We start from the raw sequence: 19,649 nt of genomic DNA, 5'->3' as shown, positions 1-19,649 counted from the left end.
CCTGGGCCCAAGCGACGATCCCGCCTCAGCCTCCCGAGTGGCTGGGACTACAGGCACGCACCACACCTGGCTATTTTTTATTTTTTGTAGAGCCGGGATCTCACTGTGTTGCCCAGGCTGGTCATGAAGCAGTGCGGTCTGGTAAGTGCCATGACGGGCAGGTGAATGCACAGGGCGTGGACAGGAGGGGAGGTGATGGCAGCGGGGGGCAGCGTGGTGGTCCAGGCAGAGGGGCCCCGCCCCAGAGCACACACTCTTTCAGCGGAAAGTCAGAGAGTGAGAAAGAGAAACAGAAAGAGACTGGCACAAAGACAGAGGAGTCGCGTTTCAGTGTTGTCCCCGCTGTTTGTCACCCCCTGGTTCTGCACCCACTCCCCTCCCGTCTCTGGAAGGCCAAACAGAGAGTGTGCTTCATGGGAGATGTGGTGGTATTCCTACAGCTCGGTGTCAGACACCCAGCATCGCTAATTATTCGGGTGGCCGTTCTCAAGCAAACTCTCATCCTGCCCCACACCCCGCTTTCCGCCCTCACTCCCCTGTCTCCAGGGCCCTCACCATCCACCGGCCAAGTCAGAGCGGTCGGTCGGAAGCAGCCTCCGCCCTCCCGCCCGCTCCACCCGACCCCTGCAGCCAGTGATGCAGACTCAACCTCAGAATCCCATCCTTCTCTTGGTTCTCCTTGTCACTGCGTCACTGCCTTAGATGGGACCTCTTCACTGTCCTTGGGGCCATGACTAGTCCCCAGTGATCTCCCGCATCCCCTCTCTCCCACTCCTCACTGCCACCAACACTGTCTTCCTGAAAAACAAATTAGATCATGCCATTTCTGAGCTCAAATATCTCCAATGACTTTTATTACATAGAGAGTAAAATCCAATTTTCTTAGCATAGTATATCAAGTTCTTCAGTCTAGCTCCATCTCATCCTTCCACCATCTGCCCCAGCCACACAGAATCTCTTACTAGAACCTAAATGCACCTCCATGCTCTTGCACACACCTCTGCCTCTGACCCTGGGTCAGACCATTGCCTGCTTCTCAACCTAGGAAACTCCTATGCATCCCACAAAACCCAGCTCAAATATTACCCTCTCTGTAAACACATTCCTTTATTTCTCCAGAAGGTCTGAATCATGCCCTTCTGTTTTTATACCTTTATAAATCCTCCAGCCCTGCATTTTTAACCTTTATTTTGGTGCTTGCCATAATATATTAAAATCATATACATATATGTCTTCTGTCTGGACTCCAGATCTTCAAAGTTTTATATTTTATTTCCAACATCTAACCGCAGGTTCTACTACATGCTAAGTGCTCAATGACTGTTTATGCTGTGTTTCAGGATTTCCCACCAGTCCTTTTGTCTGTGTACACTGCTGGAGGCCTTTGGTACCCTGCAATCCTTCCTACAGTTAAGCACCAGGAAGCAGAGAAACCCGACAGAGCTGGGACCCTGGGGCGCTCTCCTTTATCCTTGGTCATAATTGTCCAACTTCAAAATAAATTCTCTAACACCCCTAGTCATCAGGCTTATCGCACTATCAAAGAGTGTTTGATGTTTTCGGTTTAAGTGATAAAAAATAGTACTTGAGGAGGAAGGAACTCCCCTGGCACCGTGAGTCCCACGGCAGCAGCCCCAGGACCAGAGCCGAGCAGTGGGGACTCAGCCCACCCCGGCGGCCTCCGAATGGCACCCGCATCACTCAAAACTGAGAATGTTGTGGGTGCACAGAATGTGGGGTGCATGTCCGTGGGCCAGTGTTGGGTTGGTCTGTGCGAAGACCCCGTGATGCTAAGATTGCCACGTGGGGCACAGAAGAGACGCACTTTGGACTCCAACAGCGCTCCCCACCTGCGGCACGCGGGTGGGTCTACACCGAGAACAATGAAGAAAGGAAAAAGGATTTTTAGAACCCAGATCTAGATTGTTCTATCCTTAAAGTACCTAAGGCCGTGATAAACACATATCTAAATTACCTGACTTCTCTAACAGTCTAGATGGAAAAAAAAAACCAGACAAGAAAGGGATGGAGAAGTTTTGGAAAATTCAAATTAAGAAAACTGAAAATGCATGAAATTCCATCTGAAATCAGCCAGAGACTTGGGTACCTGTGCTGCTTAAGTCAATGTAACATGATGCAACACAAACGAAATGTGTTGCTCGTAGAGCAGATGTAAAGCTTCCTACTAAATCATATAAATCTGTACAAAAGGGGCTTTCTGCCCCTTGTCCCCATTGTCAAAAAAATGAGGTTTTTATAAATGTCATGATTTTCCTAATTAAATAACCCTAACTTCAAACAGTTCCATTTTCATTTAAAGGAGAGTAATTTCCCAAATGACATTTAGTCGGAACAGGTGCTATTGCGTTCGCGACGTTTGAGCCACTGGGGTGTTTACATCTGGATGCGGAGCTACGCGGAAAGCGTTTTCTCTCTTTTCTGCCCATCCATCGGAAGTGCCGGGTAAGGCCTCGGGGTATTTTCTAACTCATCAGTTGTTGGCATCCTCTACAGCATACTGGCCAAAACGATTCATTCTTTCTTTGAGCGCAATTAGCTGTGAAAACAGATCTTAGGACCGACCCCCTCGTCCCCCGGAGGATTACTGACGGTAGGAAATGCAGGCGATTATCGGAGTTTGCCTTTGATACCGACATCCTGCTCGGCCGCTGGCCCTTTGAACTAACTTTGATATGCGGTAATAAGAGGGATTCCACCCCCGGAGGAGAGGCGCGTGGCCTGCCCCTTCTCTCCTTCTCGTGAGCGCTTGTTTTGAACTATTGATCAAACAGGTTTGCAGGGATTTGTTGGAGCCTGTGTGGGGTAAGCAGGAAGGGAAGGGCGGGGAGGGCGCGTCTGGCCATAAGTAGTTTCCGAGGGAACCTGCTGGCCGGGCTCGCTCAGACTCAGATCTGCTTCTCTTTCAGAAAAAGCCGGTTGCAAAGGACTTGCCGGTCGCCAGCGTGGCAGGAGCTCTGCCGCGGGTTTAGAGCAGCCCCGCGTCGGGGACACAGCGTGTGGGGCCCGCGAGGGGGCGGCGGCGCAGGATGGTGGCGGCTGTCCTGCTGGGGCTCGGCTGGCTCTGCTCGCCGCTGGGCGCCCTGGTCCTGGACTTCAACGGCGTCAGGGGCTCTGCCGCCCTGCAGGGGGCTCGGAAGGTAGGGTCTCGGGAGCGGGCCGCCCTGCAGGGGGCTCGGAAGGTAGGGTCTCGGGAGCGGGCCGCCGGCAGCGACGGGCGCGCGCTGTCGCGGGGCTGACGGAGCCATTCGCGTTAACGCTGAGGGCTCGCCGGCAGGTGAACTGCAGGCGCCCGCGCTGACGCGTCAGATCCGCGCAGCGGCTCCTCAGGGCTCTCAGCCATAAGTGCGCCTGTCACTCAGGGAGCGAACTGGCATCCAGCAAGTTCTACCATGTGCCAGGCCATTTATCTGTAATACCTCGTGTATCTTCCTTACGACTTGAGACAGGCAGCGCACCTCCTAATTCCAGATGAAGACGACGCTGAGGAACTGAAGCGAGGCCACCCGGCCAGTAAACAGAGGGCCACGGCGCATTGTCATTGTCACTGTCACACTTTGCAGAATCGTTTTAGGGATCATTTTATACATGTGTATATTATAATATAGATGGCATGTATATAGTGTATATAAAATACATATATTTAATACATATGAAAAAGCATCAACTGTGGATGAGAAAAACTGATCTTTGGTATCTTTTTCTCTGTGTGAACGAGGCATGATTAGCAATCAAGGGACAGCCCTGACTTCTGCAATGTGTCAGTGTAACGACTCGTACCCCATGAATATATACAGATAAAAAATACATGGGAAAAAAGTACATAAATGAAATCCCAAGGACAGTTCCCTTGGGAAAGGCTCCTGCAGCTAACTGGCGGCGGCGGGGACGTGCTCCGAGTAGAGCGTCCCACGGGAAGGCCACCACACCTCAGCGCATGTGGCTGAACCGTAGCGTGGCTTTGCAGCTAACGCGGGTTGAAAATCTCAGTCATCTGTAAGACGCACTTAAGAAAACATTTTCTCCCGTCTTCACAGAGAATAAGAAAATTAAATTCTGAGTCTTAAGACAACTTTTCCAACACGGCTCTGCAGCAGCTGGGCGGAGACTCGGCTGCTCCGACCTCCGGGTGGGGCCGGCTACCCCGCGAGACCAGGCGCTGCGCGGCCTGCGAAGTGCCGCTCTGCTTTGCTCCCTCCACCTCCCGCCCGCAGTAGAAAGTCACTTCGCGTCCTGCTGGATTCCCGCCCCTTCTGACAGCGGTTTCCCTCCGCAGGGTCCACAGTGCCTGTCTGACAAAGACTGCAGCACTGGAAAATTCTGCCTCAGACCCCAGGATGAGAAGCCATTCTGCGCCACGTGTCGCGGGGTACGGAGGAGGTGCCAGCGCAACGCCGTGTGCTGCCCGGGGACGCTCTGCGCGAACGGTGAGCGATCTCGCACCCTCGCGGGACTGCTTTGCTCCCACCAACGGGGGGTGTAAACTGAAGGCAGCACCCGAATCTCCTAGGCTAGAATATTCCAAGACAGGCACTCTCAAGGGTTCCTGGATTCTTGCTGCGAGTAAATGTACGCGGCTGCCTTTTCCTGACAAAGCAGATCATTTCCTGGCAACAGCTCTTGCCAGTGACCTGCAGATGATGGTTTTAAAGGAAAGATTCCAGTTGGAATCATTCAAATCTTCTGTTTTCACTCAGATTCCATGAATTCCTTAACGACGGTCCTTGCCCTGTGAGCGTGTAAATACTCAGGTTCCATGAATTCCTTAACGACCGTCCTTGCTGTGACCGTCCTTGCTGTATGAGCGTGTAAACACTCAGTGCGTGTCCCAGAATCTGGAGAGTCACATATAAGCCGAGGGCAAAGGTGCTGCCAAACCAAACAACAGCGCGATGATCTGAGTGTCTGCGGCTCCAGTCCCCGGTTAATAACTCTGGTCACACCTGGCTGTCCCTCAGATGTCTGTACCATGATGGAAGGTGCAAGCCCCACGTTGGAACCACAGACCAATGACCAAGACGGCACACACACGAAAGGAACAACTGATCACCCCATTCAGGAAAACAAACCCAAGAGGAAGCCAAACATTAAGAAATCACAAGGAAGTAAGGGTAAGAGCAGCATTCTGAGAACATTTTATTTAAGAAAAACATCTCCTCCGAGCCTCTTAGGGACAGGCTGAAACTGACTTTAGTCTTCCCCGCCCCAGAAACACACAGGGTGCACGTCCTTTCATAATCTTTCATAAGAAGCTACAGAGGCCGCGTGGGGAGCTGCCGCAGGTAGTCGGCAGGCCGAGGACGGGGGCTCGCCAGCGACGACACGTCCCGTCAGACAGGGCTGGGGTTCCCATCGCGTCCCTGCTGTACCCTGAGGCCTCGCCCTGAGACCTGCGTGCCGGTCTAGCCTCACTTTGTGGCCTTCGGACCCAGGGCCCTTGGAAGGGATAAGTTGACAGCCCTTATCCCCGTGGCTCCCCCCGTGCGGCTCTTCTGCCACCTGTCACTGACGCCCGTGTCAATCTCGTTACAGGACAAGAGGGAGAAAGCTGTCTCAGAACTTCCGACTGTGGCCCTGGGCTTTGCTGTGCTCGTCATTTTTGGACTAAAATTTGTAAGCCAGTCCTCTTGGAGGGACAGGTCTGCTCCAGGAGAGGGCACAAAGACACTGCTCAGGCTCCGGAAATCTTCCAGCGTTGCGACTGTGGCCCTGGACTGTCGTGTCGAAGCCAAGTGACGGGCAACAGACAACGTGCTCGGTTGAGAGTGTGCCGGAAAATATAACAAGCTACATATTTTGCAGTAAAGGATCCTCATTGTATTCAAGGAGCATCCAACGTTAATTTTAAAATGCTTCCATACAAGTATCTCTTAAAATCAAATCTTGTAGCAACAGAAGTAGAATGAAACTAGAGACTTGTGAAATGCTGCCTTGTGATGAATGGAAAGTAGCATTGGCTTTTTGCCTGTTTTTCTGCAAAACTGATGTATATGATTCTATAACAAAAACATTTCTCTTCTAGTGACTTAATTAGTGCAAATAAATCTTTTTTTGAAATTTATATGCTTAAAGTGTACAGTGTGATGTTTTGATATACATGTAGTGAAGATTACTGCAGTCGAACTGACGAATATCTCCGTCTCCAAATAAATCTTTGATTTCTGGTGAAGGGCTGGTACCAGACAGTATCTATGGGGGGAAAAAAGTGATGGTATCTGAAGTTAAAAGAAATTAATTCTTGTATCTTACCAGGGAAAATTATCACAGCAAATACTATATTTTTCCTTAAAAATGCTATTATTTCCCTTCATTTTTTAGAAGGGAAATGACATTTCACTACAAAATAATTTGGCTAACAAAGAAATAAGATTCAAAAGGTAATCTTATGTTTGTATAGTCCTTTGCAAGTCACAAAGCATTTGCACATACTTTGTTTTCAATGCTTTACTCAGCATTTGATAACATTTTACATTTTATATTTATATAATTTTTCCTTTCAAGGCAGTGTTTTTACTTACATATTTTGACCATTTGTACTTAAAAGTTTCCTCGGAGGAGCATTCAGGCAAAAAAATGAAATTTTTGTTTATTTGAAGTTTAAAAGGCCGTATTTTGTGCATGTCAGAAGTAGTTTTGCTTAGGGAAGCTCTAGTAAGAGTACAACCAATTGCTACAGATTTCATTTAAGAGATAAACTACACATCTGTTCTTCGATTTAAGTTATAAATATATATTACAAAATCAAATATGGGCCCATCAAAAAATTAAATTTATGAAGGTCCCTAGTTTCGTCTTGCAGAGGGTGTACCTTAATTGACTAATTTATCATCAGTGAGGAGGAGGAAAGGTAGCGGGGTAATGTAGTTTATAGCACAGAACGAATAAAATAAAATTTCCCACTAAAGATCTGTTACCATCTCATCTCTCACTTCTCTCTACTAAACCCATAGCAAAGTGTGATCATGAAAGTAATATGTAAATTTAGACCAAACGTATTTGCTAAGAAGGTAAGAACGCCATCCAGTAACTGCGAGAGGTTTTATTGACTACAAAGCAGGCTAAGGCATGAAGAAGAAACAATCATTTAAAAACACCCAAGACCCTTACGCAGCAAAGGTTAGGAAATAAATTAAGACCCCCAGTGGGCAGCGTGGGAGGGCGGGCAGGCCTCATTCACTTCGGTCCTTGGGCTCTCGGTATTTCCACTGGATGTACTCAAAGACGTCCTTCTCACTGTCCACCGGCAGGGCCTCTCCAGCAACTCCTGCAAGTAGAGAGAGAAAAGAAACTTATTTTAAGAACCAGTTTTGGAATTTAGTTGGAGTTCAGGATTGAGAGTTGGGTGGTACTCGCTTTCAGAAGAAAATGATAACCAAGTCACTAAAAAAGAGATAATGGCCACCTCCATCCTCTCACGTGAGCTCATGCTGGAGCTTTGTCACATGTATTATCAGTGCTACAAGAGGAATCTTGCATCCCAACTCTGGCCATTAAAAGGACTGGAATTTATGATTTTCCTCTGCTGGACCTCCACTGCAGCCATCACGCACTGTATAAAACACTCCAGTCAGCTCCTCTGCCACTCACAATGCGGTGCTTGGACCAGCAGCACTGGCATTACCTGGAAGCTACTGGAAATGCAGAGTTCTGAGCCCCACTGCGAGCCCAGGGCATTAGAATCTGAATTTGATGCGGTCCCCTAGTGACGTGTGTGCACACTGATACCTGAGCGGCACTGCCCTGGTCTACCAGAGTGGAAAGCCTACTGCGTACTTGTAGGGCAAAATGACAAAAACGCATTCTCCCAGCAGAAAATAGTAAACACAGAGTGTGCCGTGAAATGTTAACAAGACCCAGAAGGCACAGATTAAGTGATCCTTATTCTTTATCCTTATACTTTGAAAGCACAGGGCCAAAGCTATCCAGTTTTGTGTGGCACTAGAAACAACGACAGCTGAGTTCTGCAGAAGTCTTGGAGACACATTTTTTAAAAAATCCTTTATGGCCTTCAGTTGAGGGCCCGGGAACACCTTCCGGATTAACGCCCCTCTCACTGCCTGGGGACCAACAATACAAAGAAACTACACCAACGGGCATAGTTACCAGAAGGCTTAGAAACTAAATCTGCTAAACCAAAACATCTTTGCAAATAACTTTCTCTCCAGATGACAGGAATTACCTCCAATGCAGACATAAATACTCACCAGTGACTCCCAAGGGACGGATGGTGTATTCATTGATTGTGAAGCCCTTTTCTAGGGCATGAGCTCTCATGTTCTTATTGAAAATATCACTCCCAGTAAAATAGAGAACACCACAGTAATACTGATCTTTGGGTATCAACCTAAAAAAATGAATAGTAGATAAATTGTTGCTACATATTTCAAATTTAGCAAATACAGGACTCCTAAAATCAATAAGGAACAAAATACCTAAATACGTCTATGTGGTCTGACAACCTGAAGAGGAGACTACTGCCATTTGAATGGCAGACCACTGGAATCACCCCCACCTGAGATCTGTTTAGGTTTCAGTGAACTTTGCTCCATGAGAGGGGTGGAGAAATGTGGAGAAATGAAAAGCGTCATCACTTATCACAACCAGCTCCCCAGAAACTACTTCTGAGCTATGGAGCCATGAGTTGCAAATCTAGAGAAAATAAATTAGAGTCTAGAGATAATATTATTCTTTGTATGTTTTCAAGCTAAACACTGTACTTTGCAAGAACATACGGCCCTTCAGGACAAGAGCGGGCCCTAGACATTTACGTCACATCCAAGACCCCCAGAGGGAGGGAGAAAAGGAGACGAGAAGGGAATGTCACAGGCCAGCGAGGAGGTCTGGGTAATACCTGATATCGATTCTTCTGTGCGGATACTCCTTTTCCTCATTTTTACTGGGAAGCTGGCAAACACCCTAAAATAGATATTTTAAAGAATGTTTGAAGATGGTTTTAAACTTACGGCTTCATTTTAATACAATTTTAGACATGAGGCTATGTTTGCTTTTAACGGTGGCAGTTCTAAAAGCCTGAGCACTTGTAAGTTAGTAGCTTCTCTAAGCTTCGCATTATCACCGCCTTCCTATCATACTTGATGATAATCAGAGAACCACGGCGAATAAGGATTCTGGTTATGAGCAACTAGTCAGAAAAAGACCAAAACAGAAAAGAGCAACTTGGAAGAAACAATGATGATGCAGGAAAAAGAAAATAAACAAGCTGCCAGTAATATTCTCAGAAAACAGAAGATATTCCACCCACAAAATAAGGGCAGAATACTACAGAAAAAGAACCTTCAGGGCAAAGGTTTAAATCAAAATAAAAAATATTTTGAAGAAGTAGAAGCATTTGAAACTGAGGAAATCTCTTAGAAATTAGGAACGATAGAAAATAGGAAAAATTTAAAAGAAAATTAAGGAGTCATTTTCTTCCCCCTCTACGCTTGAGTTTTCATTGTACTTCTACAGTTTCCAAACGAAATTTATCCAAGTCTGTTTTGTCATCTTTTCCCTTTCTAGAGAAAGGGCAAAAATTCTGGCAGTAATTCATACACATGTAAAAATAAGATATAAATACCACCAAATTTCAAGTTAAAAGTATCAAATGTCAAATGCCACATTCTAAGCCAAATACACAAGTGACAGGCTTCTAGTCCTAAAGAGTAGCCAACTTAATACATGTGTCACTAAAAGCCATATTTTTTCACTCAGCAAAACAGAAAAATTAAAATCATTTAGAATAGGTATTTTCTTTAGCTGTTCCTATGGGTGAAAGATTCATGAAATATGTTTACCTTTAAAATATGAAACTATCTTCTCAGGCATTAACAAGTTCCAACTCAACTTCCACCTTCAGATGGATCAGAAATTACTTCCACCTGGAATTACCAGGGGCGTTACCTTGCGGATATGGATGTCTGGATGCCACAGGCGATGATCTAGCTGTTTGTCACATCAGTAATAGGATTTCATCTAATGGCTTTGTTCCTTCCCTCAAGGCTAATTTTACTTCCTGCACTTTTTCTGAAGTGCTAATGTTAAGGAATTTCTCTGTATTACTGTAAATTCTTTATTAGACTGAGTGGATTAGTTTTGTTTGGATTTCAGTTAGGTAGCTGCACGCTGAGTGTCTCAGATAAAGCTGTTTTCATTTCCTCAGAGTAGCCCCGGTATCCTCTATTGTTCCTTAAATTCTTCCTGTAGATGTTTCACAGAAAATCACCCAAGGCCAAACTTACACTAAATACTAAAATTTGAATGGCACTCTTCATATATACAACTAATAGAAAGTTAAATGCAGAAGCTGGTTTTTCTTCCAAATGTTATTATATTCACAGGAAGAACGGCTCAATTAGCTAAAGACCATGATTTTATCAGATGATCTGGAATAACCCTGGCTTTCCTAAGGTTTGATTACTGTTAGCTCAAAGGGATTTGTGTTTTGAAGGTAACTTGAAAAACACATGGATACACAGACCTTTAAGAGTAGTCAGTGGTTATAGCAACAAGAGGTTTTGGAATCACGTGGATGTGGAATGAGAATGGTTTATTCCGCTTTTTAAGCTGAATTCATTTTGTAGCCAATTTCCTTCCAGAAATCTAGAGATCTTATTAAAAGCTTCTTTGGCTATCTTTGCTAATGTTCACTCACTTGGGGTCACTACCCCGACTCCTGCCTGGCCACCCGTCCCCAGACACCTGCTTAGCTAATTCCCCTACTCACGTCTTTCCCTAAGTCTCATTTTCTCAAGGAGGCCACATCTGACCACCCTGTGCAATGCCACCTCCTGCACTCCCCCGCCCCACACACTGCTCTCCGCTTTTAAAATAGCACTTACTATCTTAGCCTAATATGCTACATAATTTACCAATTTGTTTTGTTCATTGTTAACTATCAGTCCCTTCCCACAGAACTCCATATAAGTTCTACTTAAATTCACTGATACATAGCACTCTGGGAGGCTGAGGCGGGCAGATTGTTTGAGCTCAGTAGTTCGAGATCAGTCTGAGCAAAAAATAGAAAGAAATTAATCGGACAACTAAAAATATATAGAAAAAATTAGCCGGGCTTGGTGGCGCATGCCTGTAGGCCCAGCTACTCAGGAGGCTGAGGCAGAAGGATTGCCTGAGCCCAGAAATTTGAGGTTGCTGTGAGCTAGGCTGATGCCACGGCACTCCAGCCCGGGCAAAAGAGTGAGACTCTGTCTCAAAAAAAAAAAAAATTCACTGATACAACCCAACCTCCTAGAACAGTGCCTGGAACGCATAGGTGCTTAACACAGACATATCGCATTGACTGGGTGCGTCTTCCCCTCCTGCGGGTACTCACTGTCTCCATTCTGTTCTCCTTTTGTATCACCACCCTCTCACACTTTCTGTCCCTTCTTCTGTTCCCCAGTTGAATCCTTACCAGGTCACCTTCCTTCCTGATCTATTTCCAAACAGATGATACCTTATATTCGTGCAGCACTCTCTGTACAACTCTTGGAAGATTCAAAATCTTTGAAGTTACACAAACTCTAATTTGTACATCTGTACAAACTCTTCAGTGTTTCCACGTATATTATTTGATTTGACCTGCATAACAGTCCTCTGACATAGGGCAAATATCACTTTCCAGATAAGAAAATTAAGGCCTTATTGAAGTAAATCAACTTGCCTAATGCCATACAACTGGTAATGAAGCCAGAATAAGATCCTGTATCTTCCATATCCAAGTCTATTCTTCTACCATGCACACACCAACACCCCCTTCCTTTGCAACGACATACAAATCACCTCTTACTGTCTCCAAAATAAACTGACTCAAGAGTCGACCGGGAGTGCTTCTCTTCCTAGCAAATAAAATACTGATTACAAATGTCAAAACAGCAGGCTGAAACATGACATTTTTTAAATTTCAAGGACTATGAACCACATGTATAATATCCAAACTTTATCAAAAACCACCCACTGAGAAGGATTCCTAGGTCACAATATAAAGCCCTTTGTTTCTTGCTCTTATTGTCACCAGAGTCTTCTATACTTTAAAAACAAATACACCAGCTTTCTTATTCTTTTTTTTTGAGACACAGTCTCACTCTGTTGCCCTGGCTAGAGTGAGTGCCATGGCTTCAGCCTAGCTCACAGCAACCTCAAACTCCTGGGCTCAGGTGAGCCTCCTGCCTCAGCCTCCCGAGTAGCTGGGACTACAGGCATGCGCCACCATGCCTGGCTAATTTTTTCTATATATTTTTAGTTGTCCAGATAATTTCTATTTTTTTTTTTTTTGGTAGAGACGGGGTCTCGCTCTTGCTCAGGCTGGTCTCAAACTCCTGAGCTCAAACAATCTGCTCGCCTCGGCCTCCCAAGCTTTCTTATTCTTTAACCTGTTTTCTTCTGAAAACAGGTCAGGGGGATCCCCTTTCTTGCAATAGCTGCAGATGTGCTGCCAGGTGCACGACCAACAGGATGGAAAGGCAGAGTGGGGTAGTTTCCTGCAACCCAGCTCTGCCCCAGGCCGGGGAGTGGCCTTAGTCCTTCACAGAGCAGTCACCAGGACTCAGCTGCCCAGGCAAAGGGCGCTTCTGTCTTTGATTGAGCAGCTACTAGGATAGCCCAATCCGGCCACTATCAGCAACGTTCCATGCTCACACATACTTGGCTGCCTGCCTGTCCTTTTCAGGTTGTACACAGCCTGCTGGCTTGTAATTTTTCCTAACTGGATTTCTACAGCCACTGTTGGTTTTTCTTCTGGATCTCTCTTTGAACACAGCAAAGCACTGTTAAGACTATTAAAAAATGCTTCTGCCAGCGTGCTGCAGAAACACCTTCCTGGTCACTAATGCTGAAGACAGTTGGTACACTTCCCCAGTAAAGAGGTTCCAGTGACGTTCACAGAGATTACTATTAAAGGAAGAGATTTAGGCTACAGAGGTCCCCAGACTATGCCCAGGCATACCAAGCCACTTGTCCACAATGCAAAAAATCCAACTTGTCTAGCACATAGTTTTAGGATTTTACTTGACTGAATGTTTCTTAAATGTAAGATTCATGCACATTCATTTTGAGTGAATTAAAATCAATCTAAATTTTAAAAAGATGTTCACGGGGCAAATACAAACCCTCTTTTTAATACCATTTCATGTGTATATATACTTCTGGGCACAGAGTAAGGCTTCAAAACCTGACAGATTCAAGAGAACAAATCGTAGACTTAATCCCCAAAGCCTGACAAGAACTTTTATTTTTATCTTTCCCAAAATTCATTTGAAAACGTTGGTGAAGTGTGACCACCTTAGGCAATACACTTTCACAGCCCATTAAAATCACCAAGCTAAACTTAATGACATGATTTTGTATGTGTGTGTGTGTGTGTGTGTGTGTGGTGAAATATACACAACATGCAATTTACCATCTTAGCCATTTTTAAGTGTACTGTTCTGCGGCGTTAAGTACATTCACGTTGTTGCGCAGCCATCGCACCACACGTCTCCAGAACCTTTCATCTTCCCCAACCGAAGCTCTGCACCCATCAAACACTGACTCCCCAGTCTCCCCTCCCCCAGCCCTGGCAAACACTATTCTGCTTTCTGAACGACATGATATTCTAATTATCTTTCTCAACCATCTTCTACTTTTGGCTAAAACTCCTATCAAATCTATGCGCTCAGATTCTTACTAATGTTAATAAGTCCATTCTCCGAAAGCATAGTCTCTTTCCTTTCAGTCATATTAGCTTGGAAAAGTGGGGCATACAGAAAAAGATCCAAGTGATGTATTTAAGTGACCAGAACAAAGGTAAACCTAAGAAAGAAATAAGAATCTTGATTCTGGATTTCTATTTGCCTTCCTGTTGATTTTTCGTATGGGGCCATTTATTAATCTGTTTGTAATCCATTTGCCATTTGTCTTGAATCTTAAAGTATTAATTCCCTAGGAAGCCTACAGGGCTGTGCAGTTCATCATGATGGGCTTCATGGTACAAGTGTCCCTTCCATCGATCTCCCTAGCTATATTCCACACATGTTTCTTCCCTGCATGTTCTATTACATACATACATCCTTTACTTTCTTTGGTGCTGTAATAGAGTACTACTCTTCAATCAATTCTAACCTCACTTACTGAAAAATTCTGAGTCAGAGAATATGAGAACCACTTGCTGTTTTAGGGAAAAACTTACGTGTGTCAATATCATGATTGATTTTTTTGGGGGGGGTAGTAGGGGACACAGGGTCTCACTCTGTCATCTGGGCTAGAGTGCAGTGGCATCATCACAGCTTACTGCAACTTCCAACTATGGGCTCAAGTGATCCTCCTGCCTCAGCCTCCCAAATAGCTGGGATTCCAGGCCCTCACCATGACCCCCAGTTAATTTTTCTATTTTTTGTAGAGATGGAGTCTCGCTCTTGCTCAGGCTGGTCTCAAACTCCAGGCCTCAAGTGATCCTCCCACCTCGGCCTCCCAATAATTATTGATATTTTTAAAAACCAGATTATGACTAATTACTCTGATGGCACAGATTATTTGTAAGTGGGGAATTCAAAAGAAAATACTAAAGTCTTCTGAGAGTAGCTATGAGAATCAGGCATCCTGCTAATTATTTTTCTCTAAGGTCTCATAGATATCCTACTTGTTGACTGTAATACAAAGCTACAATGAAGTCACACACCCAGAATGGTTACTGAATAGTCTCCAAGGTTTTTTTCAGATGTGCTAAATAAATCAAATGAGTACTTACCATGAACTTTGTTTCACCCTTTGACAAAGTATCTGTAATAAAATGGACCTTCTGTAACTGTTCCACAACACGATGTAACAGCTTTGGCTGTAGAATCATAATTAGGGAATAAGAAAAAGAACAATTACTCTGTTGTGGCAAGAAAACATTTTTTTTTTTTTTTTTAAGAGACAGGGTCTCACTATGTTGCCCAGGCTGCAGTGCAGTGGTACAATCATAGCTCACAGCAGCCTCCAACGCCTGGGCTCAAGCGATCCTCCTGCTTCAGCCTCCCGTGTAGCTAGGACTGCAGGCATGCACCACCACACCTGGCTAATTTTTAATTTTTTTTTTTTTTGCAGAGACAGTGTCTGGCTATGTTGCCCAGACTGGTCTCAAACTCCAGCGATCCTCCCGCCTAGGCCTCCCAAAGTGCAGTGCCAAGATTATAGGCATGAGCCACCACATCCAGCCCTAAGAAAACATTTTAAGACGAGTTTTCTGATTATCTATGGAGAAATCCCTATTTTTTTTTAATGTTCTGAGTAAGTACCTTTTCCTTCTAACAGAAAATTCATCATCTTATCAAACAAAACATATTTTTAGAAACCACTGTTTTCACCAGTAACATGATACACTAAAACAAACATCATTTGTGTTTTATCTGTTTCACTAAATAAAAGAATTAGCTGCTTCATCTTTAAAAGGCATATATTCCAAAATCAAAAATATTTTGCCTTTATGGGTTTTCTAATAGAGGTAAGGTCTCTTGATATTTTATTTTTTAATAGAAAAATATCTGTTTAATAAAAACCTGGATATTAAGCTGAGTATTTCTAAAATATCAATGACAGTAAATAATTCTGAAAATATTTTATTAAATTTTCCCTGTTTCAAATGCTAGACTGTCCTCCCAATTCCTTGAGGAAAAACAATGTGTATCCCTTTCAACAACTTACTCTGCCTTTCATAGAATTCAGTCAATACAAAATACTGCAGCTGACTTTTCAGAAAGATTAAAACAAAACTTATTCTGGACATATCCAACTATCATTTAGAAAATGATATCCATTGTTGTGTAAGACTAGTCACATTTGATTATGAATTCTGAGGTACTTGTTTGGTTGATTCCGAAGTAAAGCTTGGATGGGTCAGAAGAACATCCATGTCGCCACTGGACTCTGCACCTGCGACAACAAAGGAACCCGTGTGCAATTCTCCACGTCAGTGTGTCAGTCAGGCCAGCAGGACCAAGCCGATGACACACACGGAAGGGCCTTACTTCTTACATCCTAACTTTCTATTTCACTGTGCTTCACATTCAGAATTAGTTAAAGATTTCAATTTTCTGTCCAACTATTCAGGTGTATTGGTGTAGACAGCAGAATCTGGGATAACAACAGTAATTGGCATTAGACATAAATTGCATACAATTGGTTAATTTAATGTGTTAAAAATGCACCTAAATAACTACTCAATAATAAATACAAACAATATTTAAAAACAGCTTTAAAATACACCTATGAACAACTCTGTATCTCAAATTAAACAGTATACACTCAACTCTGTAAAGGTTAATTAGAAAACTCATTTCAATTCTTGTGATTGAACTTAATTAATACATAGTAATAAAAATTACTATTATGGTATCATGGATGAGAACACGGCACTTTATAATGACCTAGATTTTGGTTTTGATCTATATTCAACAACCACATAGCTTCTGGCAAGTTATATACAGCTGTTTAAACCTTTCTTTTACTATATTTCATGAAATTCTGTCTCCACTTAGATGGATTTTTTTTTTCACTTTAACTGCCTTTTTTTCAGTATTACAAATGAGGACTGACTCTACATTCCTCTACACTTCAGCTTTCTTGTCTGCAAACGACTAAAAACTACTTCATAAGCTGTTGAGCAACTAAATAAGAACACATGTAACAGCATTGGCTATATTGCCCGATACACAGCTAGCACAAAATAATTCCATCCATCTCCTCTCTTTCCTTCTTGATAAATACAACATAGGCCAAACATTCTTTTGGTGACTGAAGATCTTGTAGTGTCTTTGTATCTTTATCCTATACTTCAATAATCATTAACCAGATATTTAAATATAAAGAAGATTACATTTGAATGTTTACTGATCCCAGGACATCTATGGAAGCTATTTTAATAAAGAAAATTCTATTGTCTTTTTTTCTTTTCATTTCTTTCTCCAAAAGCTGGATGTCTTTCACTACCCACCCATCACCAAAAATGTTTTACTCTATTTAAAAAGCAAAAATGAAAAAAAATGAGCAGAAAAAGAGAAATAAACCAAGGGTCCATTAATAGGGGACTGGATGAAGTATGGTACATCCACACAACTGAATGTTCTGCAGCTATAAAAAAGAATAAGGAAGTTCTCTATGTACTGATATGGAAAGATCTCCAGTATGTTACCTCTTCTGAAACTGCCACAGACCGTAGCAATGTATTCAGAATCCACTTTTTTAACTTCATTTAGTACAATATCCTAATAGAAGAAAAATTAAGTCAGTATTCCAAAAATGGCTTCTCGCCAGGTGACATTCTCAAGTCTAATCAAAGAATACAATTCAGCCCACTCTTACTTGCATTTGTAACATCTCTTCACGAGGGATTCTTTTCTCAAAGTCTTCAAAATACCTAAAAAAACAGAGTAAGTAAAATTTAAATCTCCTTAAAAATTAAATTGCCTACCATAACAGGTATCCTCATACCAGCAGATAATTCTAGATCTGCTAGAATGATCAAGACTAGAATTATTTGAGTAAGGGGAGATTTATTCCTTAATTGGACTGAAATCCTTAAGTGTCATCTCTTGTAATATTCCATTGACTCCATCTAAACTTATGTGTAAATAAGCCTCATATTCACATAACAGGAGTAAATAAATATATTTAAGTTAGTGCATGTTTTCAAAGTAGACTGCTCTCTACTGACAAGTCAAGGAGTTACAGTTCACTGCTCTTAAATCCTGCAAAAGGATCATAAGTTAAAATATTATCCTGCAACACAGATGAACTCTGAATACATTATGCTAAGTGAAAGAAGCCAGTCACAAAAGACCACATATTATATGATTTCATTTATGGGAAATGTCGAGGACAGGCAAATCTGTAGAGACAGAAAGTAGATTAGCGGCTGCCTGGGGCTGAGGAAGCTGGTGCTGCAGAGCGGTGGCACTGGGGAGAAAAGGGGAATGACTGCTAATGGGTATAGGGTTCTTTCTGAGATAACAAAAATGTCCTAAAATTGACTATTAGTGATGGGTTGCACAACTCTGTGAATGTACAAGAAGTCACTGAATTGTACACTTTAAATATTTTAATTGGATGATATATGAATTGTATCTCGATAAGGCTATTATGAAAATATTATCTGAATATGAAATAATGTCTAAGCACATGTGTAAGAACAATGACGCACCTGTTCAAAACCAATTTTCACAACAACCAGGTTCTTCTGAAGACCTCCATTTACTGTCCAAACGCAAAGGAGGTGGGAATCCCACCATCTTGGTCTCTTACTGGCTCAAAATTTTGCAACAGTAGTGTAAGTTTTAAAATATTATGGTAAGGCATCAATAGGAAAATTCAGAAGGTTATTAGGACTGAATCACCAACAAGACTATATAACACCATGGAAGGTACACATAGCATTTATGTTCTATAATTGTAAATAATCAATTAGAAAGGGGGTTCCCAGATTATATGTGGCACATGAAATAATTATTGATGCTGATACAGACATATGCCTATAGTTATTCCTATATTGTTATTTAGGTGTGGGGATATCCCTTTTATTAAATTTAGTTTTTCATGTTCATGTCCTAGCTTCTCAGGTAGACTATAAATTCCTTAAGAGCTACACTGAATATATCTATATCTTTATCCCGCACCTGGTGCAGTGCTTTGTACAATGTAAGCATGAAATAAACAGCTGCTGGCTGCCTGATGCACTCAGTTCTATGTATTTTAAGAGGAAATTCCCTGCTAAAGTCAAGAGAATGAGGGAAATCCTCAAAATACGTAAAAAAAACTAGAAAGCAAAAACAAAGGCATTATGTGAACACAGGCATATACTCGCAGGAGTCCACAACGAATCTTAGTATTTCTGAATAGAAAAGTGGGTGTGTTTAGCTAAGTTTGAAGAGTCATTATGGTGTATGAAAGAATGTCTATAAAATTTCTACTTTTACATCTGAAGTGTCAAAAGAAAATTTGCTATCTTACCTCAGACCAATTCGCTGATGATGATTCAATTTATCTTCATTTTTTCTGAGATCTGTATAGAAGATAAATAAAGCTGAGGTATTAATTTAAACATTTTTTGGGGAAAAAATGCTAACCTCAATGACCCTTTTTGCAAAAAAACTACCTGGGGAAAAATACATTAAAATGACTTTGAAAACACAATGAGAAAAAAATTTCAGATATTAAGAACTAGATAAAAGTGACTCTTCAAATCAACGTAGTAAAAGCTAACAGCTGATTTCATGATTTTTATTTACTGAATCAAAATTTCAATTACATTTGTACGAAATAGTAGATAAAACATACAAGGATCATACCAAATTTTACTGGCTACAGCAAAAAGCAACCTTATAAGAACCAATATTGCTTCATTTACTGTTAATAGCAGCAGCAGTAACCACAACGTCTGGACATTTTATGATTAATTAGGTTTATTCGTACTACTCATTTGTTCAATGACTCCTACATTCAGTTAGTGCTGAGTGCCAATTTGTGTAGGCATCCTGCTAAAAGGCCTATTGAAAGGAAAGGTATTACCGTTCCTTCATTTGTTTTTTTTGAGACAGAGTCTCACTCTGTGACCCTGGGTAGAGTGCCGTGGCATCATCGTAGCTCACAGCAACCTCAAACTCCTGGGCTCAAGCAACCCTCTT

General features: G+C 42.5%; 2 protein-coding genes across 2 annotated transcripts in view; one reads left to right on the top strand and one right to left on the bottom strand.

Moving 5' to 3' along the window:
* Positions 1-3,047: 3,047 nt before the first annotated feature.
* On the top strand, positions 3,048-5,801 carry DKK4 (dickkopf WNT signaling pathway inhibitor 4). The gene is made up of 4 exons (XM_012655975.1): positions 3,048-3,158; positions 4,295-4,445; positions 4,977-5,129; positions 5,551-5,801. Exons 1-4 carry the CDS (start codon positions 3,048-3,050, stop codon positions 5,799-5,801), a joined length of 666 nt encoding a protein of 221 aa, XP_012511429.1.
* A 1,250-nt stretch (positions 5,802-7,051) lies between these two features.
* POLB (polymerase (DNA directed), beta) overlaps positions 7,052-19,649 on the bottom strand; it is a 25,338-nt gene continuing 12,740 nt past the window's right edge. The window contains exons 7-14 of the mRNA XM_012655962.1: positions 18,976-19,048; positions 17,332-17,386; positions 17,162-17,234; positions 15,833-15,903; positions 14,738-14,824; positions 8,870-8,934; positions 8,223-8,362; positions 7,052-7,282 (exon numbers count right to left, since the gene is read on the bottom strand). Coding sequence (XP_012511416.1) covers positions 7,188-7,282; positions 8,223-8,362; positions 8,870-8,934; positions 14,738-14,824; positions 15,833-15,903; positions 17,162-17,234; positions 17,332-17,386; positions 18,976-19,048 — 659 coding nt within the window. The 3' untranslated portion in view covers positions 7,052-7,187. The remainder of the gene's footprint in view (positions 7,283-8,222; positions 8,363-8,869; positions 8,935-14,737; positions 14,825-15,832; positions 15,904-17,161; positions 17,235-17,331; positions 17,387-18,975; positions 19,049-19,649) is intronic.

The sequence above is a fragment of the Propithecus coquereli genome, unplaced genomic scaffold (genome assembly GCF_000956105.1).
Source record: "Propithecus coquereli isolate 6110/MARCELLA unplaced genomic scaffold, Pcoq_1.0 Scaffold496, whole genome shotgun sequence".
Lineage (NCBI taxonomy): Eukaryota > Metazoa > Chordata > Mammalia > Primates > Indriidae > Propithecus > Propithecus coquereli.
This window is presented reverse-complemented; position numbering and strand designations above follow the sequence as displayed.